At 37.2% G+C, this 26,310-nt stretch overlaps 2 protein-coding genes across 3 annotated transcripts; one reads left to right on the top strand and one right to left on the bottom strand.

Moving 5' to 3' along the window:
* Nucleotides 1-1,358: 1,358 nt before the first annotated feature.
* On the bottom strand, nt 1,359-12,141 carry LOC592201 (transformer-2 protein homolog alpha). The gene is made up of 8 exons (XM_030990381.1): nt 11,908-12,141; nt 10,775-10,989; nt 10,269-10,338; nt 9,002-9,130; nt 7,994-8,053; nt 7,163-7,278; nt 6,606-6,832; nt 1,359-5,123 (listed from the first exon to the last, which is right to left on the bottom strand). Exons 1-8 carry the CDS (start codon nt 12,037-12,039, stop codon nt 5,113-5,115), a joined length of 960 nt encoding a protein of 319 aa, XP_030846241.1. The 5' UTR covers nt 12,040-12,141; the 3' UTR covers nt 1,359-5,112.
* A 53-nt stretch (nt 12,142-12,194) lies between these two features.
* LOC100888429 (little elongation complex subunit 2) lies at nt 12,195-23,353 on the top strand. Of its 2 annotated transcripts, none has more exons than XM_030990379.1 (13): nt 12,195-12,307; nt 12,687-12,934; nt 13,919-14,294; nt 14,599-14,718; nt 15,490-15,627; nt 16,457-16,558; nt 17,079-17,220; nt 17,745-19,759; nt 20,312-20,441; nt 21,160-21,244; nt 21,669-21,812; nt 22,538-22,704; nt 23,192-23,353. In XM_030990379.1, exons 2-13 carry the CDS (start codon nt 12,810-12,812, stop codon nt 23,245-23,247), a joined length of 3,600 nt encoding a protein of 1,199 aa, XP_030846239.1. In that variant the 5' UTR covers nt 12,195-12,307; nt 12,687-12,809; the 3' UTR covers nt 23,248-23,353. The 2 variants fall into 2 exon arrangements, with proteins under 2 accessions (XP_030846239.1, XP_030846240.1); XM_030990380.1 differs by having other exon boundaries at nt 12,208-12,307; nt 12,763-12,934.
* The last annotated feature ends 2,957 nt before the right edge of the window (nt 23,354-26,310 follow it).

Below are 26,310 nucleotides of genomic sequence, written 5' to 3'. Positions count from 1 at the left end.
CAGAACAACGTTCTTTCACCCTGTCATGTCATCAACACATTCAACCAATCTACCAGGTCAACCAACCAATCGATCAATCTAGGGTTGCAGTCAACCAACTTTCAATCCATCAGCCAACCAACCGATCTCATGGGGGGGGGGGGGGGGGGGAATGAAAAAAAGAAAGAAAGAAGTAAAAAGAAAAAAAAATCAATTAATTTTGGAAGGTGTACATGCAACACATTTTGTTTTAGTGAAGTATTTGAAAAAATCTTGATGGGATAGGAAATCACTGTCTGGATCCATTTCATTTGTATTCCCCCCATAACGCTACCCACCACAACTTTCACAATTTCAAGTGCATGGTACAGTGTATCCATGGCAAGCTCTAAAACTGTGCTTCTTAAATTCTTCTTTAAAAAAGGGAAAGGGTCACTTTTTGTAAATAAGGAACCTTCACACATTATATGAAAACCATATCATAATGATGGCAACATAAACATAATCAACACGTACACAATACGAAACCAAGGACCATATCATTGATTTGATGGTTTTGCTCTATTTTCTCCTACTGCACATAGAAAATGGAAAGAAGAAAACCCCACAATATTGTCGAAGTCACTTGCTACATTACATAACTAACTACAGCCATACACAGTTTTAAAAGGCACACAAATTGATAAGCGATAATGAAAACAAAATATTACTGAAATAAAAGTAGGGAAGAAAATGACAGACGGTAAGGAAAGGTAGATATGAAATTGCATAAACAAAATGAGAGAAATTAAATAAGGGAAACAATAGAAATGCAAGGATTGACAAAAACCAAACATCAACAACTGCTGCTAGCAAGTCATTGGCAAATAAAGAAAGAAAAACAAAAATAATGGAGAAAGGAGAAAGAGAGAGAAAAAGAGAGAAAGAGAGAGAAAAAGAGAGAAAAAGAGAGAAAGAGAAAGAAAAAGAGAGAAAGAGAGAGAGAGGGAGAGAGAGAGAGAGAGAGGGAAGGTGGGAGGGAGAGAAAGAGAGAGGGAGGGAGAGAAAGAGAGAGAGAGGGAGGAAAAAGGGAGAAAGGGAGAAAGAGAGAGAGAGAGAGAGAGAGAGAGGGGGGGGGGGGGGGGCGGTGGGCAAGAACGCTTTTAAAGTGAGCAAAAATCCTTCACCTAAAAAAAAGGTAACTAAACATTGTATTTATCAAAATTAATTCACCAACGTCCATGCTAAAAATCATTAAACAAAATCCTCATTTTATACCCCAGTCACACGGACAATCCAGACTTCAAACTGAACAAAAGATAACATTGCCGCAAATGACCAAGATTTTGTGAATTTCTGATTAGTTTGGAGATGGTTTGGCAATGTGACTTGGGTGTGGCTTATTAAAACACCTCCTCCCATTGACTGATATTCCTACATCTTAAAATAATAAAGTCTTCCAAGTTGAGCCTAAGTATTCCATCTTCTTGTTGGCATGCTGCTCCATAGTGTGATGGCTTCTGCAAGTTCTGTGGTCATCCAACGATGTTGACAGGTATTTCCTCTCACTCCAAAGACAAGGTGTTGAAAGAATGTTATCCTGATCGTCCGCAGCCATTCATTTTGAAGTTTGTTTCATGGTAAAATACATTCAAGGTATGTGCACAGTGGAACCTTATTATAAAGAGATCCAATATAACTAGGTATCTGTTATAACAAGGTAATTTTGCTGGTCCAAACTCCTTATATATATATTTTTTAAAACCCTGATATAACAAGGTAATTTCCATGGTACCAATTACTTTGTTATAACGAGATTCCACTGTACTACAGCGAAACCTTGTCATAGAAAATTACATTGTTATAAAAAATACAAAGGATTGGGGTTGGCAAAATTACTTTGATGCTACAGGTATGAGTTAAGACAAATTCCTTTATAAGAAGGTTCCACTGTACTTTACAATTCTGGTTCAAAGTGAATGTAGTTGCATTACGTAATAATTCCGCTTATCATGCAGTGAACAGACAAATACATTGTTTCAACAAAAAATAAATAAATTATTATTTCTTCCTATGGATGAATTTTTTTCTTTTAAAATCTGTTAACTAAATTTGTTTTGGAATTGGATAGAAATCCATTGAAAAAGATGTAATTGTCAACAAATTAATATCAAAATATTTTACTCACTTTTTGTCATTGCTTATTCTGCTGGGTGAAAATATTTTGTCGCCGAAAAACAGATCTAAATCACTGGAACATTGTATTTTCATGCTTTTTTTCTTTACAAGATATGTATACTTACCACATAAGTTCCAATGGGGCTCAGCTAGTGTTCAAATGACTTGTCAACAATTAAAATAACATCTGGCGCCATTCTGTGCAATGTGCCCCTCAAGACAGTACATCTTTTACCAATTTATTTCATCAAAAAGGGAAGAAAAAGAAAACTCTGGATATGACGACCAACTAATGGTTTTGATACAGGAAAGTATCATGAGTCAATGGTAATGTCAAGAAACTTTCATTTTTGGATAAAATTAATGGGTAAACGATATATATCATATGAGACACATTGTACAGGATCACCCCTTAGCAGACGTAAGCTTAAACTTAATTAGAACATTTCCTTTACAAAATAAAAAATTCACTTGGCTTTACCCTAAAGCAATTTAAAAATAAAATGTGAAGAGTAACAGGATATTAAATATTGGAAACAAAGAAACAGATACATCACAGATGTAAAAAAAAACTTTTGCTGAATAAAAACCAAAGAATCTTTGGCAAAGAATGCGTTATACAATTAGTGACAAGAAAAGAGCCATTTGTAAATGTCGCAAGCACCTTATTTTTGGTTATTGTCATCTATACAATAATTGCAGTATTTACAAGCAAAGCTTTAGCATTATGAATTCTCAGTGCAGCGAAAGTTCACCAAAATGACATCAAAATATTCCCCTGAATATCTTTCTTTTATTCATTCTCTTCAAAGAAATAAATTGAACCTATACTCCCATCTTCACTTCAGATGACAAAATAAGGACACGTACCTACCAAACACAGATATGACTGTTCTTGTGATTCTCGTGAAAAAAATATTTCCAGCTTACCGTATTTCATTGTGTAACCTTCCAGTTAAAGACTTGTTGTCCTTCTTGAATACAATATACACGAGGGTGCGAAAACTTTCCTCTTGTATTTCCTAACTTTCACCTGGTAATATCTTGTGCTGAAACCTCTTGTGCTTCTACGTAATCTTCTGTTATCTTCTTGCCTTTCCATTTTTAACTTCATCTAGCAACTAGCAAGTATTATCATATCAGAGAAACTTCTGTATACACTTCCACCTTGTACCAGGTTTTCTTCAACTTCTTTCGAGAACTTCATCGTGTACCAGGTTATCTTCAACTTCTTTTGATAACTTCATCTTGTACCAGGTAATCTCCTACTTCTTTTGATAATTCATCTTTAACCTCATGATGTACTGGTAATCTTCAACTTCTGTTGGTAACTTCATCTAACTTCATCTTCAACTTCATAATGAGCCAGATAATCTTCAACTTCTTTTGATAACTTCCTCTTGTATCAGATAATCTTCAACTTCTTTAGATAACTTCATCTTGTACCAGATAATCTTCAACTACTGTTGAGCAATTCACCCTGTTCCAGATAATCTTCAACTACTTTTCAGTTTTATGCCTCACTTCATCTTTTTCCTAATAATCTTCAACTTTTGTTGATAACCTCATCTTGTACCAGATAATCTTCAACTTCTTTAGATAACTTCATCTTGTACCAGATAATCTTCAACTTCTTTTGATAACTTCATCTTGTACCAGATAATCTTCTACTTCTTTTGATAACCTCATCTTGTACCAGATAATCTTCAACTTCTTTAGATAACTTCATCTTGTACCAGATAATCTTCAACTTCTTTTGATAACTTCATCTTGTACCAGATAATCTTCTACTTCTTTTGATAACCTCATCTTGTACCAGATAATCTTCAACTTCTTTAGATAACTTCATCTTGTACCAGATAATCTTCAACTTCTTTTGATAACTTCATCTTGTACCAGATAATCTTCAACTTCTTTTGATAACTTCATCTTGTACCAGATAATCTTCAACTTCTTTTGATAACTTCATCTTGTACCAGATAATCTTCAACTTCTTTTGATAACTTCCTCTTGTACCTCGTAATCTTCAACTTCTTAACTTCATCTTGTACCAGTTAATCTTCAAACTTCTCAACTTCATCTTGTACCACGTAATCTTCAAACTTCTCAACTTCATCTTGTACCACATAATCTTCAACTTCTTAACTTCATCTTGTACCACGTAATCTTCAATTTCTCAACTTCATCTTTTACCAGATAATCTTCAACTTCTTTTGATAACTTCATCTTGAAAGATCTTGAAAAAAATTTGTCTTGATACAGTAGTCCTTGAGAAACTTCTCTTCAGATTTCAATTTTTACAGGCACTCTTTAATAAAAAGTATGTTTTAAATCTTCTTTTCGCATTATCTTGCTTCCAGAGCACTTCTTATGCTGGGGAACTTCTTTTTCATTTCTCCATCAAAAAACTTCTTCTCTTCTCAGAAAACTGTGAAATTCTTCTTGTCTTCATCTTCCCAAAAATACTTTTCTTGATTGATCTTCAATCCTTCTTCAATTCAAAAATTCTTCTTACTTTTTTCTTCTTCTTTCATGACTTGAGGTCACATCAAGTCCTCCCAATCTGAATTTGAAATAAAATATAGAAAAATGTTAGAATTATCCCATTGAAGAAAGTTGTGCTTATAATTTTGGTTTAATTATACTCACACAACAAGCATCAGCTAAAGAATCACTCTATGAAAATTTAAAATTGTATTAGAACATTTGTAACGATACTTTAAATTAAATACACCTACAAATTAAAAATAAAACATTTTGAATGAAAAAATAATGAATGTCAAATGACATACTTTGAAAATGAGTTTGTAATCTGAGATGAAAACTTAATATTCAGAGGAAAATTCAATGGACCAAGTTAACAATTAATTAAAATAATGAAAATGACTGAAACGGTTGAGTTACAAAAGCACAAGACGGATCAAGCTTGCTCAGGCCTGACCACAACGTGGCCGTGGCAGAAACCATTGGTTGCTCTTAGTAGCGACCTAAACGTAAAAGAGAGAGGGGGAGAAAATAAATGGGTAAGGAAAATTGTTAATAACTATGAATCAATATGTGCCTCCCTAAAACAATTTTAATAAAATCATAAGGACAAAGAATCACTCAAAGATAAATAAAAATTGGCAAATGATAGGCAGACTGAAAACAAGGTACAGGTGGAGAGAGAAATCATTTCATGTACGCAATATTTTCTTAAAGTCAAGGCTGAACAGAAATACCTAGTTCATTTAGCTAGGGAATGGATTTTCATATATTTTTCATAAATTTTTCATATATTTTCCATAACACCCAATGGAAATAACTGGTTTCAATAATTGCTTACAAAAAATGTATTTCTCCTATTTACAATCTTGAACCACAGTCCAACAATACAGCCAACACATTATCCAGGTTGGAACTGAATTACAGACAGATATTTACCTATACACACATTACCCTCGAAATTGTGCGGATCAATGACCAATACTTCAACTTTCAAAAGAAAAAGAAACAGCCATTGTTGACCCAAAAAACGAAAAATGCAAAGTGAATGCTAAACTTGTGGAGAAAATAAAAAACAAAAGGAAGCTTCTCCAATCAAATAGGTCAGTCTCTTTTATGAATTGCATTTTGTAAATAATCTTTTTGATTAAGATACATAGACCATGTACCAATCAGTTAGTTGTTCACAAAAAAAATTGGTGCTTTAAATAAATCAGAAACAAAAGGTCTCAATCAAATACTTTCCTTTACTGATTGGAAGAGAATGGTGACAGGTCCTCTTATGAATAAATGAAAGGATTTACTTAAATTAATTGTATATTAAGAAAATGCACATTTTTTGTTTCATACCACTTCCTAGGTCCTTGGTGAATAAATAATAGTCTGTTTAGAGCCAAAAAGGCGTTAACTCTGTGTTACAGTATATGAGTTAATGCCCTTCTTGCTTCAAAGAGACAGTATTATGAAATCATTTCAATTATTTAATTCATCCTAAAGACAAAATTGTTGCCACCACATTTCAATCAGTAAATGACCTAATTTTGTTCTTTAATATGGTTTTATGCTCATCATGCTTTTTAAAACAATATCGGTCTGAAAGAGAACAATTGTCTTCTTCTTTAGAACATGCATGAATGACATTACCTTTCAGTTAATGCACTTTGTAATATATTCCCCCTCTCCTTCCCTTTTTTCCCCCTTTTGTATTGGTGTTCAGGTTTACTCTGCTTTTCTTTTCCTTATTCTCTGTTCTCAACAATACAGGGTATACTTTTTAAGGGGTTGACGTGCATAAGGCTAATTCCCCTTTTTGTTAACCCGAAATTCCCATAAAATTTTGTTTGCCCCCTTCCCTTTGTGTTTTTCTTGTAAATCAATCTTTTATCTGTATATCATGTTTGTATGTTTTAATGTTTTTTATGGAGAATGAAATAAATGAAATGAAATTTGTTTGAAATTATTTTCTTTTTAACCATAGCACCTACTTGGTGAGAAAGAGCGCTCCCTTGGCTCCCGGGGGTAATAGTGGTGTCTCCTGCTGCTGTGGTGGTGGTGGCGGTAGTAGGGGGACGGTGATCGGCGGTAGTAGTGCGGTGAAGGGGTACGCCTGTAGTAAGGGGATGGGGACCGGCGGTAGTAGTGGGGCGAAGGGGAGCGATGGTAACCCCTTGGGTGGTATCCCCGCTCCCCCCGATTGAAGTCGCGCTTGTTACTGTGGATGGAATGAAAGAATAAGATAAAGGTTAGGTACAGCAATGAGATAAAACGCACTGTGGCAAGTCGTTCATTAAGGACTCATCCAACACACAAACAGAAAAAGAAAACAAAAATGAAGTAAACAACAAAATACAAAGAAGTAGATAGAATCTTAGAATCTGAAACAATACTCCAAGCAACAATAGAATCATTTGTTTTGTTCTCATGAACAAAATCATGGAACAAAAATAGTGATTGGACATATTCTGCTGCATCAATATGCCTAGAAATATGTATGGCAGGATTGCTAAAATTGGAAAGAAACAAAGCGAAAGTTTTTCAGTACCTGGTAGGTTTGCCCATGTAGACGCCTGGCGTTGGGGTATGGGCCCTTTCTGTGATGGAAAAATCTACTCGGATGCGGCGTCCGTCGACTTCAGTTCCATTTGTACTTTCACGAGCCTGAATATCAGAAAAGAATATTCACTATCAAAAATAGACAGGGCCCCCGTCTTACGAAGAGTTAATATTTATCGTAATTATGAACATTAGAAATAGGAGACTGCAAACTTGCGATTGATTTAGATCAATTTATAAGAGTGAGCTGAGAGGCATTATTCCATGAAACTGTATACATGTACAGGTAAGTACACTTTTGCTGACTTCCCATGAAATGTGAAATGACTTTTAATATACACATTTTGATAGGATGTTCACAAACCTGTACTAATGCCGGTTTCAAGAATGCTATCAAGTTTATTTATTTATTCAAATCTTGAAACTATGAAAAAGGCAGATACGTATGACGACTTTTTGTATGTAAAGAATCCATCTTGCAAACAGTAGTTGTTGCTATGATAGGCAAGCATCGCACATGCTTCAAAGTTGACAAAATAAATATCACACTGTAAGTTTTGTTTTTATCATGTGAGAATTTACTTTCTGTCATTACTATAAGTCAAAATTACATTTCGCTGCCATTATTCGTGTTTAGTTTAACCATAGATTGCAAGTTTTCTAAATTTTCTATAATCCATTATTTAACTACCGTGAATTGCTTATCATGTTGCCAGGGGGTAGGTGTTCTAGAACCCTTGAATTGAATTGATCCTGTTTATCTGGAAACTTAACCTATACCACATGATTGTTTTTGAGAAATGGAAAAGATTATACTTACTGCGGTTGCATCACCGGTATTTGCAAACATCACAAATGCAAAGCCTCTTGATCTTCCAGTCTGCATGGACAAGAATGGAAGGAGAAAAATGATGACAATAATAAACATAGATTTGCAGAGTGCCTGGGGAAGCCCCAGGTTTGAACACTTTGTTTGCTCTCTTCACCTCTCTAAGCAGTCGCTCATTTGCCACATGTGCAATTTGGCACAAAACAATAGGCACCGATTGATGGAAGGATTGCTTTGTGCAACACAACTGCTTTGCAAAGTTACCCATTTCCGATCTTGATTAGTTCTGTGACAACCTTTTCAGTATAGATTAATCTTGTACTTGAAAGAGTTCAACAATCTTGAAGCCTTAGCTATGATGGTTTGTTGTATCTAATTGCTAAGAAAGCATGTGTATGCTTGTAAGTAAGCAACCGGAGGACCGACGGCTTTAAGTCCTCTCCAAGGGACTTGGTAATGAGGATAAATGCCTTACCAACAGGAACTAGCGCATCGTCTTGGTCATATTTATCCAATGATAAATACAATTTGGCACAAGGAGATTATTTGTGTGTGGTGTTAACTTGGGTAATATTTACTTTTACCATTCCATTTGTACAAAAATTTCATAAATTTCCAATTTTCTCCAAAGATAATATTTCATCACACCCATGTTTAGAAATGTAATTTAACACAGGTTCAAACACTGTATACACATCATCTAAAATCAACAAAACAATGTAGTATAAAACCAAAGGGAAAGCTGTTGACAAGGAAGAGATATCAGAGTTAGTTGCAGATTTGTGATTGACTGATCATAACTTGAAAATCTATTACTGGATTTCCACCTGTTTCATTTTCTTTGATTGAAACCAATGATGTCAGGATGGACTTTGATATTTTCAAAAATATTTGATGTTATTATGTAAAGAACAATGATCATTCTATTGAGTCTTAACACATTTTCTAACTATTTGATTATTAATAAGTGTCAACTTTTCAGAGTTGATTACAGCTTACCTGATGGTCGTAGACAACATTCACGTTGGTCAGAGTGCCATAGTGTTCATATACATCCCTCAAATCCCGTTCTGTAGTATACAGGCTAAGTCCAAACACACCCAGGCATGACGATTCTGTAGGATTTTCCTGTAAAAGAAATTTGTTCTACAAAAGTAAATGGATGAAGAAGACTATGCCATGGAACCTCTAGGTTAACTTACGGTTCACAGATTGCTAGTTCAGGGATCTGTTTCACAAAGCCTTTTGTCAACCTGTTTCACAAAGCCTTTTGCCAATGACAAAAATCAGTGACAAATCTGCTGATAACCAATCAGAAGCAAGGATTTCACTAGCTTAACAAAAACTGTGATTTGTCACTGATGACAAGTTTTGTGAAATGGGGCTCATATGTGAAAGGGGCGACAGAGCACTGGTCATATCCAGGGTTCCCACAGAAATATGAGAACTAACTTCCATGACTTTAAATGATTTTCCAAGACCCAGTTTACCCTTTCCATGGCCAGATTAAGTTCCATTTTGGTATGGCTTGCACCATCCAAGTGGCATACTAATATCACCCCCATAGTCAGTTCAAACTGGAAGGTTGCTATGGCCACAGATGGCCCACGCCCATGATCAATTTCCATGACCATGACCATGGGAGCCATGTAATCGTTGATATTTATAAGTGGAAACAGAGTCTTGCCTTGTTCCCTATCCTCTCTCCCATTTTCTCTCTTTATAAATGTCAGACAACTGTAATAGAGCAATAGACAGTTTCGATTAGGAGTAGCACGTCCTCTCACATATTCAAAATTACCAGGCAAGGCTTTAACATTAATACATTTGGCAGATGTAACTTTGATGCACAAATGGAATTACAGGACCACAATCAGTATTTTTTTCATTCACACTTCCTTCACTATCAGATCTGGGGGGTGTTTCACAAAGACTAAGTCTAAGATCGACTTAAATTTGGCCTTAACTATGGCAGGCCATTCATGCCACCGATTGCTCTCACCTGTAATGATCTTAATATAATATTTTTTCCTTCAATAATGAATTATCAAAAAGTGTATATTCTGTAGATTTGTGACCATGATTTGTCCGTCCCTTGAGAGACAAATGCCCGTAAATAATGAGAGCAGACAGTGGCATGAACAGCCTGCCATAGTTAAGTCCAACTTAAAGTCGATCTTATTCTTTGTGAAACACCCCCCAGATCTAATATGTAGGCAAGATGGTTACTATTAGTCAAAAGGAATGTCTGTGTGTGTTTACTCACCCTGTCACCATGGTGACGACGTCGGTCAGACATGGGAGAGCGACTGTGACTTCGACCTTCCCTGTAACGTCTGAAAGATATCAAATATAAACAAAATAAATAAAAACATATCTCACATGTTCACAAATTCTTGAAAGATTTTCTGAGTAAAAAGAGATTAGAGATTAGTAAGCACTTGGCTGTTATCAGGGCCCCATTTCACAAAACTTGTCATAAGTGACAAATGACAGTTTTTGTTATAAGCTAGTGAAATCCTAGCTTCTGATTGGTTATCAGTACATTTGTCACTGATTTTTGTCATTTGTCATTGAAAAAAGGCTTTGTGAAACAGGTCCCTAGTTTCAAAACTTTCCACTAAGTATTCTTGATGCTCATACCAAATACCCCCTCCCCCTTTTGACACACCCAAAGTCCATACTTTCCAAAGTAGAATATGCATTAAAATTGCTGTGTCATCGAAATGGTCAGAGAACCGTATCCCATTCCCAGTATCGTCAAGAACTTACGAGGATCTATGTCGACTTCCATGACTGCGAGATCGGTGCTTTCTTCGCCTTGACCTTGAGTATGACCTCGACCTTGACCTTGACCGATAAGATCTGCTCTTATGCTTGCTAGTGGATCGAGACCTGGATCTGCCTATCGCCTTGTCGGCTGTTTTCTGGACTGTCGGTTTGACTTCTTCTTCATCGGCAAGGACGGAATCAGTCACCTGTGCCTCCTGAGTGGGAAAATTAAAATAAAGAGAGACAGAAGGAGAGAAATAATTGTTTATTTCTTGTGGATCTACTAATCATGTCACCAAATTAATAATTATAGACCCTAGTCTACTCGTTTCCGTTTCAAGCATGGTTACTTATCTTCCACGCGTGCGTGAAGTTAGCGACAAGTTAGCGACTGTAATCTTAGATCCTTATTAAGTTGATCTAAGCAATTCATCATTATGGTCGCTAACTTCACACATGCGCCCTTTACGATTCGACCACCTTTGAGAATTATGGGACTAACCTGCTCTTTCATGACACCTCATTTGTTGTGCATCGCCTTCAGGATCACAAAAATAAAGGTTTGAATCTCAATTTGGTGATAAAAAATGGACCGATTTTGCATGACCGCGCAATACAAGTACACTGCATAGGGATGTGTGCAATGTCTACGGGAAGGGTTTTAGCACACAAAACCAGGTACGCGATCAGACACCCTACAGTACAGGTAATGGAAACATAACCACTTTTATTTTATTAATCGTGACCATTATTTATTTGAACAATTATGAAGATTTAGGGCCTATATAATATGTTACCTTTTATTTTAGTAAGGTATCTCCACGCAACTAGTATGGATATGATTCTGAATTAGCGTCCATAATTGTAATTAGGCCTAGATCTACTACCTCTTTACATTTCTAAAAAAATGTGACCCAACCCGCTGTTTGAATCGTTTTCATGTGCGGGCTCCGGAGCTCCCACGTCGCCACGCCTTGGGCGTCGGGGGGTCGGAGCTGAACCGCCTGGAGTTAGTTCATGCCATGCCCATGGCATGATTTGATATTACAATTCAGTTAGACTTGATCTTACTCAGAGCAGAGCGAAAAAAACTTTACGAAAGAGTCTTAAAACGGACGAAAAGCAATACTCACAAAATCCTCTTGCTCTGGATTACCGATATCACTCATTTTCAAGGATTCTTCGCTCCTAGGCTGAGACCTAAGTTGTTTTGCCAACGTAAAAGTCCGAAGATAGTATAGCTCATATATTGGACGGGGTCTCATGGACGGGCCGTGCGTCAATGACAATGCAGCGATATTCGAAGCAGGTGCGCAGATTCAGCTTTTCAGCTGCGCTATTGTATCCATCAGCCTTCCCAGCTAGCTAGGCTATCACGCGCACGTTCCATCTAGGCAATCTAGCATAACTAGCACCCCGGAGCTACGGCCAGGCGAGCGTGCAACACCAGTCACAATGTGAACTTGGTGCTAGAGCTAGCTGTGCAGTGTATTCCTGTAGAACCTAGGCAAGTAAAGTGACAAGTCTATACCGGTAAGCTAATAAATGATAGTTAAAACATGAAAATTGTTCAAATATTAAATGTAGATCTAGGGTATTGGGGGATGCAGATCTGGGAGTTTTTTTGGTACTGAGCAATTGACTTGGTCATTTGCATTTTCTTTAAATGTGATTAAAATAAAATATGGATTGAGCTTGTAAATTTCTAGACAGAAATTATCGTCTGGTATGGGTCATTTCTTTAATTAAACTGACATTTGTTGACATATGTATAGAGGCGGTCAGAAGAGCCAGATGCAATCTCAGCGGAACAACCGTCGATATCAGTTCAGAGACTGAAGCTTTTGGACTAGTAAATTTGATGATTTATTTCCAACAATAACAAAAGTATTTTGTTTTAATCTTCACACAGCATTTAGTCATCACTTCACTTTGTGGCGAAGGTTATTATCAGATTCAATGCCCTGCTTGCGTTGACCTTTTTGCAGTTTGGAGATCTGTGGAACGTAGACTTGTTGAACAACCAGATAAAAAGATGGGAGAGGATGATGATGAAGATGACGTCTTCTTTACCGAAGAGGATTATGAGATGTTCTCTTTGAGCAGAACACACAACGTTCGAGCCCGTCGTCATGAAGAAACCAAAGCTTCAAAAAATTGGTAAGTATCAGAACTATCTCTAACAGTTTAACAGGATAAAATTGTCATCTATCATCATTCAAAGCATGCAGTAAGCCAGTAACGGTGGTAGAGGGGGGAGGTTAGGGGGGGGGGGGGGGGCTTACAGGCTCAAGGACAAGGTACCCCCCCTCCCCCCCCCCCCCCCCCCCACAAAAAAAAATAAAAAAATGAAGAAATGAAATCTTCAAGCTCTCCCAACATATTTTGGTGTTTCTAAATCTAAATGGACAAGGTAAATGGACAAATTACCCTCCCCCCACACAAAAAGTACAATAAATAAATATTTAAAAAATGAAGAAATACAAATCTTCAAGCTCTTCCAACATTTGTGGGTACTTATAAATCTGAATGGATTTAAGTGAGGCACAATAAGAAAGTGAAGGGATGATCGAACCCCAAGCTGCAGTGTAAACAATGATTTTCTTTTTGTGGGCGCTCTTTTATGATTTGGTGTTGCATTTAAGTGAGACATTCCCACAGTGATATTACTGCTTTTGACTATTTTTTTACCAGAGCACTTTTAGAGCTTTCATTTGTTTGAAGTTACACCCTTTTCTTTCACTCTTTTCTTTCATTTTTTGTTGTTGAATTACTAGTTCACATATATATGTTTTACTCTGTTATCAATATATAATAATAATAATAATAATAATAATTACAGTGCTTATATAGCACCTAACACTTACTTTGTCAGAAGTCTCTAAGCGCTCTACAATAATGCAGCATAATTACCCGGGCTTTAACAGTGCAGCTGTTATGCGTGCTGCGTTTCAAGGAATAAATTCCTACCAGGTACCCATTTACTTCACCTGGGTGGAGTGTGGCAAATGTAGATCAATGTCTTGTTAACTTTTTTTAAAAATTAAAAAATTGTACATATTGGAAGAAATAAATGAGAGTTATATGCTCTCTCTCAATCAATATGATTTTTAACAAAAAGATTCTAAACTTAATGATTTTTAGGCGGGATGTGGTTGCCAAAGAGAAGGAGAAGAAGCAGCCTAAGAAACAACCCAAACAGGCGAAGATCACCAACCCTCCCAAGGAACCTATCACGCAACAACAGAACCCACCTTCAGCAGCTGCACCCAACCTCAGCTCCAAGAAGCCACCTCAAGCAGCTGCACCCGACAACCTCAGCTCCACCAAGAAGCCAAAGCCCAAGGTCGCAGGGAACGTGTACAGTCTTCTCTCGCCGGACCCAAAGGTCAGGTACCCCACCTTCTCTCGCTTGACGCTCGCACAGCACAAGAAGTTCCTGGAACTCCAAGCCAAGTATGGGTCAAAGGGCGCCAGGGTCACGACCTCCAAGCAGTCGGCAGAACATCAGCAGTGGAGGGTAAGAGCACCTCAGTATCGCAGGGTGGACTTAGGGTTAGGGCTTTTTGTAACTTGTGCATCATTGCACCAAATTTATGTGCAGCAATTGTTTGTAAAATAAGTCAGTGAAAAGGCTTTTGTAACAGTATGGTTATTATATAGAATGATGAACCAGAAATCTTCAATCGAAAATTCATTTTCTTTTTAATGAAAAAACCCATAATATATGATGTATACTAGATATTCTGTATATGACACTTTTCTTGCAAAATGTCCTTTACTTCATCATAAAGGACACTTTAATATCAATTTCTTCTTGCTAGCAACTTGGAGCCCAGATATACCAAGATCAACAAGACTTCAACTCATTTGCAGAGTACATAGCTAAAAACCAGCCAGAAAGTTACATCTCTTTGCCAACTGGAGCTGTGAAATACCTCAAGGTAATCAACATTTCTTTTAACATTTAATATTTCTTTCATTATAGTTCATTGATAGAATAATGTTCACAAATCTAGTCTGAAATTGAGCTGGGCATTAGTTTGACAGCCCTGCTACCCACAGTCCCGTAATGATTAACTTTAATTGGAGATCTATGTTTTTATCAAATGATGTTTGGAAAGAGTGGGGTGTTGATGAAGGATCCAAGTTTTGAAAATACAATCCCAAACTCATCTACTATAAAGTATTCACTGTTCACCTCGCCCTTCCGAAAGATGTGACTTGAGATCAAATTTTGGGTCGTGTATAGTGGTAGACAAAAGATTCGACCACTAGGTATTTAGTCCAAAGTCCCATCTTTGGTATCAGTGCCTAGATTACGACAATATTTAGATATTTAATGTCTGAACCTATCTCATTCCTACTTAGTAAAAGGCCCTTGTTAATAATAATAATAATGATAATAGCTAGAACTTCTTATATAGCGCTTTCCAGGACCAAAGGCCCTCTCAAAGCACTTTACAGAGATTACCCCGGTCATCGGATTAATTTTGATAATATGTATCATATCTTGTCATATCATATCAGTGATTTTTAAAGGCTGTGATATGCATTTACCATATAGAGAGTATACTACATATATGCCTACTGTTAGTAACCTTATCAATATGATTTGATGTTTACATAGACACATTTGACTTTAAACACGTAGACCCCAATCCACAATATTCAATATTTAACGGCTAAATTATTTTTCACTTGTGCTTTCAAAGGATTCATTGAAGAGAAATCTGGAAAGAGTGGAATCCCTTCCTCGGCACTACGCAGTTCTGCAGACTGTCACTCTTAACCCAGGAGTACCGTTACCGTCGGATCCCACACTTCAGAGAATAGGATCACCAGTCTTTGTGGTAAGCACGTATTACAGGGGTTTGCTATAAGCAATGCATTTCAAAACAGAGGATGGGTTAGAGCATGGGTTGCGATAGGGTTTTACATTTGGTTCTTGGCCCTGTTTCTTTAACATATTATTAATAACAAGTTACAATAGCAGTTATAAGCTACTGAAAACTTGGCATTTGATTGGCTGAGGGCGATTTTCTCATAGAAATTTAGCATTTGTTATTGATAACAATTAAGTTTGATAACACAGGGCCCTGGCTAGTGTAAATGTTCTGAATGATTATGGGTCAAGGGTTAAAGCTAGGAATTGACAACTATTCAAAATTGACCATTGTGCCATTGTTTGCCATAGCAGAATTATTTATAGATTAATATTTATAGATTATTGCCTTGCCAAGAGACATAAGTGCCATGTTTTGGGTTCTCCTCAATTTTCATAAATCTATCCTCGATATGCTAGCTGACAGGATTTGTGTAATTCTCTCTAAGATCTGTCTACCGGTATTAAAAAAAACACCCAATGGGTTCGACCTGATCCCCTTCAAACTTTTTTCACACATTTTTAATGAGATAAATTTTTAAGAATGAACTCTGTTAGACCATTGGTACAAAGGTAATTGAATTTCACTTTCTGTGCTGGGACATCAAAAAAAAAAAGTATTTCAAATTCAGATTGCTATGCATTCCCCTTTCCAAAGACATCAATACCATAAAGCCCTATTGTTGAAATTTAAAGTTGGTTTTCAATTTGGGTCAAAATTATAAATGAGACAAGATTGCTAGCTACTATCTTACCATCAGCATCATTTTGAACCATTTGGCTTCTTATTTTTTCAGGGAAAGCCTACAGAATTGGTCGTCCCACCACTGGAAGATCGGAAGGTGATTTTGAAAACATTGGGAACTGAAGGCGAAAATCTATCAGAAGTGCAAGAAGATGTAAGTATAGTTAAAGTTGCTTCAGTATTAAACCGCTTGTATAGAAAGAACCCCTATCTTTGGGCCGCTCTGGGAAAGCGCAGTATATATAAATAATAATAATAATGATAATAATATTAATATCTATAGAGACCATATTTCGTTTCCTTTAAATTGTACTTCTCACTGAAATACTGTTAACCCTTTCAGGACAGGATTTTTTTAAAGGGCTAATATTCAAATTGGCAACAGTAATATCTTTCTTTTCTTAAAATAAAATGTGATATCTCAGAAAACAATATACACTTCATTTCTATTGCTGATTAACTTTGTATAATTACGGTATATTTGTAGACATGTTTCCATTTTGTGTGTGTTCTCTGTTTTCTTTATTGTATATAATCTGTATCTTATGTATGTGTTTTTTTGTGGATTTGAATTGAAATAAAACTTGAAACTTGAAACATGGTCCTGAATGTTTTAGAAAAGTTAAAAAAAGATGTATTATTATTTATGCTATTTTGTTTCCTTATACCTGTAGGTGACCAACCAGAATAACTGCCAGAAACTCGCAGAGGTGTACAAGGCAGACATTGTTGTCTCTGCCGGCAGCTTCTTCACCCTCGTGAACAACCATGCACCCCTCTATGAGCATCAATGGGAGATTCCATTAGAGGTCAAAGGTGAACTTGATACCACTTTTTTCTGATAGAATCAAACCTGCTTTAGTGACCACCTGTCTACAAAGTCCACATTTGTTCTTTCCCTTGAAAACGGTTTCTCATTGAATCATGTACTAAAGGAACCTGTCTACAAAGTCTCATAACTGCATGTAGAAATAAAAGCCCCCATCCCCTCGCTCTCTTGTTTATTAAATTATCATGGTTCCTTGTTAACCAACTTTAACCCTTTGAAGCATATTAAAAGCCCACAATAACCCATGATTTATCCATTTGGAATTGCATTTCAAGTGAAATTTAAGTCCAACATGGGACTGATATATGTAAATAATGCAGAATTTTAGGGCAATTTATTACATTTCTGTGAGATGGCATATTAGACATATTTACTTGATTTTCTGGAACTTACGGAGAGGAAATTACTTTGTACAGACTGAATCTTATATTTAACATTTTTAGTGCATGACTTCGTTGACTTCTGTTTGATACCTTTTTTGTCTTTGTATGATTTCTTTCATCTTCTTCAGAGAGGCCCACAGGGAAGGTGGCATTTATCGAAGAGCCATTGATGAGACATCTGTATTACCCGCACGATGCAAGTGGTCTCTACCACAACCTGGTACTGAAGCAGATGCTGGCAACTGGAGGCAACGAGAAGTACTGCAAGACGTCAGACAGGACAGAAGAAGATGTCCTTGAGGGCATAATGCATGAAAAACTGGATACCACACTTCCGGAGGAGCCTGAAACGGAAGAGGATGTGGATGAGTTTGGCTCTATGTCCTTGACTGACCTAGAGACCTTTGGGAGTGACCTTCGAAGTCCTACGTCCAAGGCACCAGAGAAGGAAGAGAGAACGGAGGAGTCGAAAGTGGAACTTGGAGTGGAGTGTGAAGGAAAGGAGTCCTCAAATGTTGTGAAGGTTGAAAGCAGTCCCATGGTGATTTCTGAACAGACTCCAGCCGATGGTACTGATCTAGTGGATCATGGAAAGTCCTTGAGTGGTGATGATGTTAAGATGGAGTGTCTAGATGACACTAAATCAAGTAATAGTGGAAATATTAGTTTAGATAGAAGCCTTTCATCCGAGGACACCATTCAGGCATCCCTTGACTCTTCAGCACAAAATCAGAACAACAGTGGTGATGAGAAGGAAGCGCTGATATTGGCAGCAGCTTCAAAGAGGAAAGTTGTCAAGGTTGTTGTTCCCAGGAGGTCAACAAGTATTGATGATGATACTGCTTTGGAAACAGATCAGGCATGTGTTGCTCAGTCACAAGAGTTACAGGGTGTGGAAGACACCAAAGATAAATTAGACATTACCATGGAGGATGGAGATGAAGAAAATATAAGTACTGTTCAGGAAAGTCAGCACAAACCTGATGTGAGGCTAATGAGCGATAGCAGCGACGATGGTCATAATTTAGTCATCATGATGGAGTCCGATGCAGGGAGCAGCCCATCCTCAACAAGAGACGGGCCATCCTCAACAGGGCCCGAGATAACAGGTAAATCTGCGGAGGAAACCACTTTGCAGATAAGGGACAAGGAACAAGAAGACATGGTAAAGGAAGAAGTGATTGTAGGGGGTGATCAAAGACAGGTTGATGTAAAACCAGAGCTAGAAGATGTGGGCAAGGCAAAAGTAGTAGAACACATTGCTAAGGATGAACAGACAAACAGGAAACCTGATGAAGAAGTGCCTGATGGAAGGATAGCTACAAGGAGAAGTTCTCGTATCAGGAAGCAAAGTTCCAGCGATGGGAACACTAGTGCTGGACAAGTGGAAGAAGTGCCAGTTAAAAAAAAGAGGGGAAGGCCCAGGAAACAACCGGGCAAGGAGGAGCAGTCGGCCTCGACTGAAGTAAACAAAGGTAGGAAAGACAATGATGAGAATCCAGTCACAGAACACAAGATATCCCCAAAAAGTTTGGCTTGTGGACAGGTTGAAAAGGGAAAAGACTATGGGACTGTGAGGAGTCTAAGAATCAGAAGTAGAAAAGACAATTCTGCAGACAGTGGGAAAAGTTTTGACCAAAATAAGGATGGTGCTGTTGTGTCAAAGAGGCAGGAAACCACTGTAGTGAGTACAGAAGATGGTGCTAATTCTAAGGTAGCCATGAAGAGAAAAGGGACACCAAAGAAAGGTTCATCTGCAAGGTCAAGCACACCCAGGAAGCCAGGAAATAAAGACCAAGGTGAGAAGAACAAAGCAGAGTCGACCATTGATGAAATCATGCGGCTCCAGGAGAAAATGCTCACCAGACAGAAGTCAAATGGTCAACAACAACACTCTCAAGGTCAACCTCAAAGTCATGGCTCTCAAGGTCAACCTCAAAGTCATGGCACTCAAAGTCACGAACAAGGTCATCAAGGAAGTCATGAAGCCATTGGTGCCGAAGAGACGCAACAAGCTGTGACAGGTTTCTTGCCTGAAGGTGTGGACTTGGAGCCTCCGATTGAAGGAAGCTGGGCCTATAGCCTCTGGAAGTTTGGCAGATTACGACTCCTTACACAAAGCAAATGTCCTGGCACATTACAGGTAGGAATGAGGATACTAAAAGAGATAACTTGATTGATCATTGTTCAAATGTGATGAAGGGCAACTTTATCATCAAATTGTTTGGGGACAGAACTTTCAACAAAAAAATGAAGATCAAAGTTGTGACAAATATATATAATGTCCTTTAGGAAGTAATTAATCTATATTTGCCTCTCTATATCCATGAGAGAAATGGTGACCTGGTAGGATGACGAAAGCCTTTGTGTTATTAATTGCCATATGCACTCACGGTGACCATATATAATAGGAATACTCCCTGGGGAATAGAGATGGTGCACATTGTGCGAGAATCAATCCAATGACGTGGAAATAATATCTGTAAAGCCCTTAGAAATGGAATTTCGTATTACGCGCTATATGAATCCAGAGTATTATAATTATTTGTTTTGGATGAAAGCTGAACCCCAGCCTTGAGCACAAAAAAAAGGCATTTACTTTTTCTTGGTCATACAAGTAACATACAAGTTTGCACAAAACATATTTAATTTACTGCCATTACAAACAATCCTCTTATGCTATTCTCTTTTGCAGGGTGAGGTTGTGAGTGTGGGTGAGAAGATGGAGTATCAGTCGGGTCTTGGCCTAGAGATGCAAACAGCCAGTGACCTGACTAGGATGTGGCTCAACCTCTCCCTTAACCCAGGTTCAAAGTTCCTCAGAGGTTCGTATTGTAATGAGCTTTGGAGTCGTTGTCATGAATGTGTACAGTGGCACGTAATGTCACTAGTAAGGCTCGTTCAGACATGACGCAGTAGACTACCACCCAAAAAAAAAATGTGGCATTTTTTTATTTGGGTAAATGAAAGGCAATTACTTGCAACAAAGATCCTTCATTTATTCCTTTTAATAGCTGTGTGTCATAAGATACAGAGATCCAAAGCATACAACATTTTACGACGTAAATTTTAAAAGTGCTGTGGTTTACAACTTCATATTTGAACGAGGCTTCACAGGCATCTTGCTAATGATAACTTAGCATTCAGAATACCATGCAAGGAAGGTATGAACATGGAGTGACACGCAATCGGAGAGAGAGAGAGTGAAAGGAAGGGGGATAAGTACATATAAAGGGAAAGAGAAAGAGAGCGAGAGGAAATGAGATACATGTACATACATAAAATGGGAGAGAGAGAGGGGAAGAGTGATACATGCATATGAAGGGAGAGAGAGAGAGAGAGAGAGAGAGTGTGTGAGTGAGTGAGTGAGTGAGAGATGGGACAAACAGATACATATGAAGAGCAGAAGAACGGTAGATGGTAGAGTTGAAAATCAATTAAATAACCCTAAACCAATCCAAACATGCATTTAGAAGTAGCTACAAGGAACAACCGGTAAATTTCCCCTTCATTCTTTCCATTTATGTATTCAATCATCGACAGGAAGAATAGATTCCAGAACATCAGAAATCCTAAGCTGGGAATGCCTAGATGGCTCAACCATGGGTCAGCCACAACAAACATTCAGGTGAGTACACTGAAACAAAGTACACACTTTAAGGCATGGATTCACAAAGACAGTTTTAACCCTACCATGTGTGTGTTAGTTGGGTTTTTACAGACATTTATCAATTAGTTTGTAGGGTAAGGCACAGAGCTGACCAAGTGAACGTACCACTATCTCCCATGGTTTAAACCATCAATTTATGATGTGTTCTTAAAATGGAAAAAAAATTACATGCAAAAATATAGATTGAATGTTTTGTTTTTGTCTTTGTCTTTATTTAAAAATTAAAGAACAGGCATTTTCTACAAATTACGAATGTGCAAACTTTTCACCAAATATAAGGTTTGTTTCTTGATAAGGGTATTACATGCTCTGTGCTATGATATTCATCTTATGTGTTCCATTTGTCTTTCATTCTCCTTCAATTTCTCTGATATATATATAGCCCCGGTATGTGCATGAAGGTACTGTATCTAATCCTTGGCAAGTTAGCGGCTTTATCCGAGGGCAGATACCTGCTGAGGCACAGACCTGGAGACGCTCATATCTGCATCTACCAGTGCGTGGACCCAATCGCCAAGAATGTACGGTAAGTACACATATCATTTGCTGATTGGGGGGTTATTATGAAATGCCTGTGTCCCGCTTTGTTGAGACTCGGACCTGAAGATGTTCATAGCTGTGTCTTCAGTGCATTGGCCCAGCAGCCAAGAATGTCAGGTATTAGTACATTGTAGCACAGGTGAATTGCAGGTTATCGCAAGACAGCCTTTGCCCCCCCCCCCCCTGTCAAAATAAGACAGAACAAATCCCAAAACATACAGAGAAAAACGGCATCAATGAAATAACAAAAACTGTGCAATATAATGGATGAAATACCACCCATTATCAATACCGCTCTGTAATATCTTTGGCGTTATTATGAAACGACAAGTCCTTACAGTAATAGATATGATGGATTGTCTCTTCATAACGCCTACGATATGACAGGTTAATCAGTGTAGTCACATTCTCCAATGATATTGTCTAAGAATCCTTTGGGAGATCTTCCTTTTATCATCTTTCCATGTAGACAGCCTTGTGTTACTGTGATCACGAAGCCACCATGTTGCATTATTCAAACACCCATCACTGTTATTAATTTGAGATAATGTTGAACTGGAATTTGTTTTTCCTTAAATTATAAATGTATTGTTGATGCATCTTTTCTCACCCTTCTACAGGGTACTTGACAAAATTTTACTCTTATGCTCCGATTCCCTTGTATGTATCTGTAATTCCCACTACCATGGGTCTGTATTTTCTCTTTATCAGGGCACCGTATGACCTTCATGCAGCTCATAAAGCCAGTCAGCTGATGACATCACTTCCTCCCACAATCCCCTGGGTACCTCTGGATCCCAGTGCCCCGTATCGTAGCAACAGATGGAGGGGCTGTGTCCCTCTCACCTTCCCGCCTTCTCCTCAAAACTTCAAGCATCGTAAGTTGCATCACATTTCTTTTGCCCTCTTCTTCAAAGTGTGTCTAAGGGGTTGAGTTTGCACGATAAAAGTACACTTAGGACACAGCCCTCTCAAAAAAATTTGTTCTTGAGTCCCATTTTATTGCATGTACCTTCCTGCCCTCCCCTCTAAACCAAAGTGCCTCGATACAAATAATTCACCTGTAACAAATAATTTTATATCAGTAGTCAGAATGTAAATTGCATGTATTACGTGTTGTTAGGTAGGGCAAGCCATAATGTTAGTCCTGCATAGCAACAACTAATGTATGCAATCCGAATTCTGACTATTGAGATATATTTATTGGTAAGAGCAAAGTATCGTATCGAGGCGCTTCACAAGGCATATATGCATAAACTTGGTTACATTATGAAATTTGCCTATTGTCTGCAAAGTGTACAATGGATTTTTAAAAATAAAAAAAAACAATCATTCATTGTTTTTAATATTTTTCTTCTTTGGCAGCATCAACCCAGCATGGTGGCAAACACAGAAAGAAGAATAAGAAGAAGAAAAGATGAACCCAGGGGAACTGCCTGCATATCAGTACTAAACTATATCCTCTTGCTGTGTAGATATATGTTGTAGTGGTGTGGTTTAAGCACTTGACATGAAATGCAAAGGTCATGGGTTCAATCCCAGACACAGCACTAATGTCTTTTGGCAAGGCATTGATCAACATTTGCCACTCCATACCCAGGAGAGGAATGGTGACCTGGTAGGCTGACGAAAGCCTTTGTTATAGTGATTGCTATATGCCCTCACGGTGACCATGTGGTAGGAATACTCTCAGGGAGTGGAGATGGTGCACATTGTGCGATAATGAATCTGATGATTCGTGTTGATTTGTATTAAGCACAATATAAATTCAGATTATTATGTTGGATTTGATGTGTTATTAGGATTGCTGGTCCTAAGCAAGAAGCCTGAAGGTACACAATGGAGCAGGGCCCTGTTTCATAAAACTTGTTATTTAGAACAAGATACAATAATTGTTATAAGCTACTGAAATCCTTGCATTTGATTGGCTGTAAGCAGATTAGTCATAGATTTGTGTCAGTTGTTATTGATAACAAGATTTATGAAACAGGACCTAGGAATGACTCAAATGAAGTGTCATGAAGATTTACTTCTGTCCTGGAGGTTGTTTCACAAAGCCTTTTTTCAATGACAAATGACAAATATCAGTGACAAATCTGCTGACAACCAATCAGAAGCAAGGATTTCAGTAGCTTATAACAAAAACTGTCACTGATGACAAGTTTTGGGAAAAGGGGCCCAGGTTGTGGCCACCTGGTGCACACAATCACATAGATCTGCCACATGTACGTCTTGGAATGGTTACAAAGGCCAGCTACAGTTGGATGTGGTCTCCCACGAGCCCTAAAGAGGTCATTTGATATTGCTAGATATGGTTGGTTTTGTTCATCTACCTGTACGTCTTTAAAAGACATACCGTATTTAAAGCTCTCCATTATTGTTACTTACATGTATAACTTTATACACGTATGAACGATATTCATAATGAACTGTCCTAGAAAGATTGAACTCATATGGATTTAATAAAGAATGGCCCTATTTGAGTATTAAAAGAAGATGCATTTTTGATAAAGACTTCAGTTACCGGTATTATCCTTGGGTTTTATTTCATCCAAGTGTACTTAACATTTGAATTCAACAATCGTTGACAAAAATCAAATTCCTTTCCAAATAGGTAAAGGTAAAGGAACCTTTATTAGCACGAGTGCTGAAGTTTATCTTGATTTTGTCTTCATGTGTAATGGGAAATTATTCAAATCATGCAGCTGATCTAAGGTTTATTTCGAAATTCATTACAATTTTTAGTTGTGGTATGCCAATTTCAATATGTTTGTACATGTTATTACCACCTGCATGTACCTCTATGGATTGAACGAGCAGATGCAGATAATATGTGATCATGTTACAAAAAACATGTTTTTAATTGTTTTATCTAGACCAGTGTATGTGATTTGGTATTATGATTTATGTTGTATACAATCATGCATTATGGTGCAAGTTTTCAAGACAAAGTCTGACACAAATAAACTCACAAATACTGAAAGTGTATCATTTTGTCCATTTATTTTCTCCTTTCCAATTTCCAAAATTATACATATTATATAACATCCTTCATATAGTACTATGATTTACACATCTTTTAGATTCATCATTCATGATGTATTTCAATACAACTGGAATCCCAGTTAAGGGCATAGACACAATAATGCATTGATTCAACAGTAGACAATTAAAATGAAACGATTTGAATATCAGAATTAATCACATGTTACATGGACATATTATTCTATAATTTACTGATCATATAGACTAGTTAACACACGCTTAAATGCATTCACATAGATAAGGGCTCGCACAGAACCCAAATCCTACTTACGTTTCATGCAAGCCCCATACACAGGGTTTAACTTCTTACATATATAGAATACAAAGGCCTTGTGAACAGCATAAAAATCTGTGTTTTTATTCTATTACTTTATCGCATGACAGTTTTAGAAAATTTAACTTTTTCACAAAATTTTCTAGTTTTATGCACACATATCTGTTTTTTGGTTCGACAATTCTTTAAGCACTAGTCTCAAACAAATTAAATAAACAATTAATGCACATGTGGTAAGCAAGATTACATATAAAATTAATATATGATACAATAGATATATTACACAGATTTTCCAAAGTTGTAATGAATCACTTCATTAAAGTATATTATGAAAGCCAATGTACAGTTTTGATAGCATAAAGAAATTTGGAACGATGTGTTGTCTTACATTGTCCTACATTGTACTTGTATCAAAAGATAAATGTGAAAGGTATTTTGATGCTTTATCAATGATCTCTGATGAACTTTGTGTAAATAGCTGAAAAGAACACCAGGGGGGGGGGGGGTGTTTCAGAAAGATTCCAAGTTGAACTTAACTCTAAGTTGGACTTAAATATTATGGAGAGCCATTTGTAGCCTTATAATGGAATACATTCAAAAGTAAATTTGAAATATTTTAGACTTTTCATAAATTCCACATCAGGAGCATGAAATCTCCTTGATAATAAAAAATATGAATGATTTGAATCAACATTTTATGCCTTTCAAAATAACTTTAAAAAAAAATATTTTCAAAGATACCAATGGCTTTCCATAATTGTTAAGTCCAACTTAAAGATAGGTTCAACTTAGGATCTTTGTGAAACCCGTACCAGGACCATGTTTAATAAAAAAAAAAATTACAAATGCTAGAATTCTATGACAAATTAGCTCTCAGACCATCAGATGCCACAATTTCATTACCTTATAACAGTTATTGTTTTTATGAAATAGAGCCCAGATCATGGCTACATAGTAGTGCTCTATGCTAGGATACTTCTACCCCAACAGCTCCCCACACAGCAACCTCAACGTTTTGCATGGTGTATTTCAATACAAAAGCAGAAACGTAGACCTTGTAGGTTTTTATACACGTGTCTGAAGCAAACTGCTGCTGCTGGATTTGATGTGCCGGGTCAGACATTTAAATTGTTTGTAACCTCTCATTTGTTTCATATTCCATTAG

The sequence above is a fragment of the Strongylocentrotus purpuratus genome, unplaced genomic scaffold (genome assembly GCF_000002235.5).
Source record: "Strongylocentrotus purpuratus isolate Spur 01 unplaced genomic scaffold, Spur_5.0 spur5_scaffold_19, whole genome shotgun sequence".
NCBI classification, from domain to species: domain Eukaryota; kingdom Metazoa; phylum Echinodermata; class Echinoidea; order Camarodonta; family Strongylocentrotidae; genus Strongylocentrotus; species Strongylocentrotus purpuratus.
The sequence above is the reverse complement of the archived record's forward strand: the minus strand, read 5'-3'. Positions and strand labels throughout refer to the sequence as shown.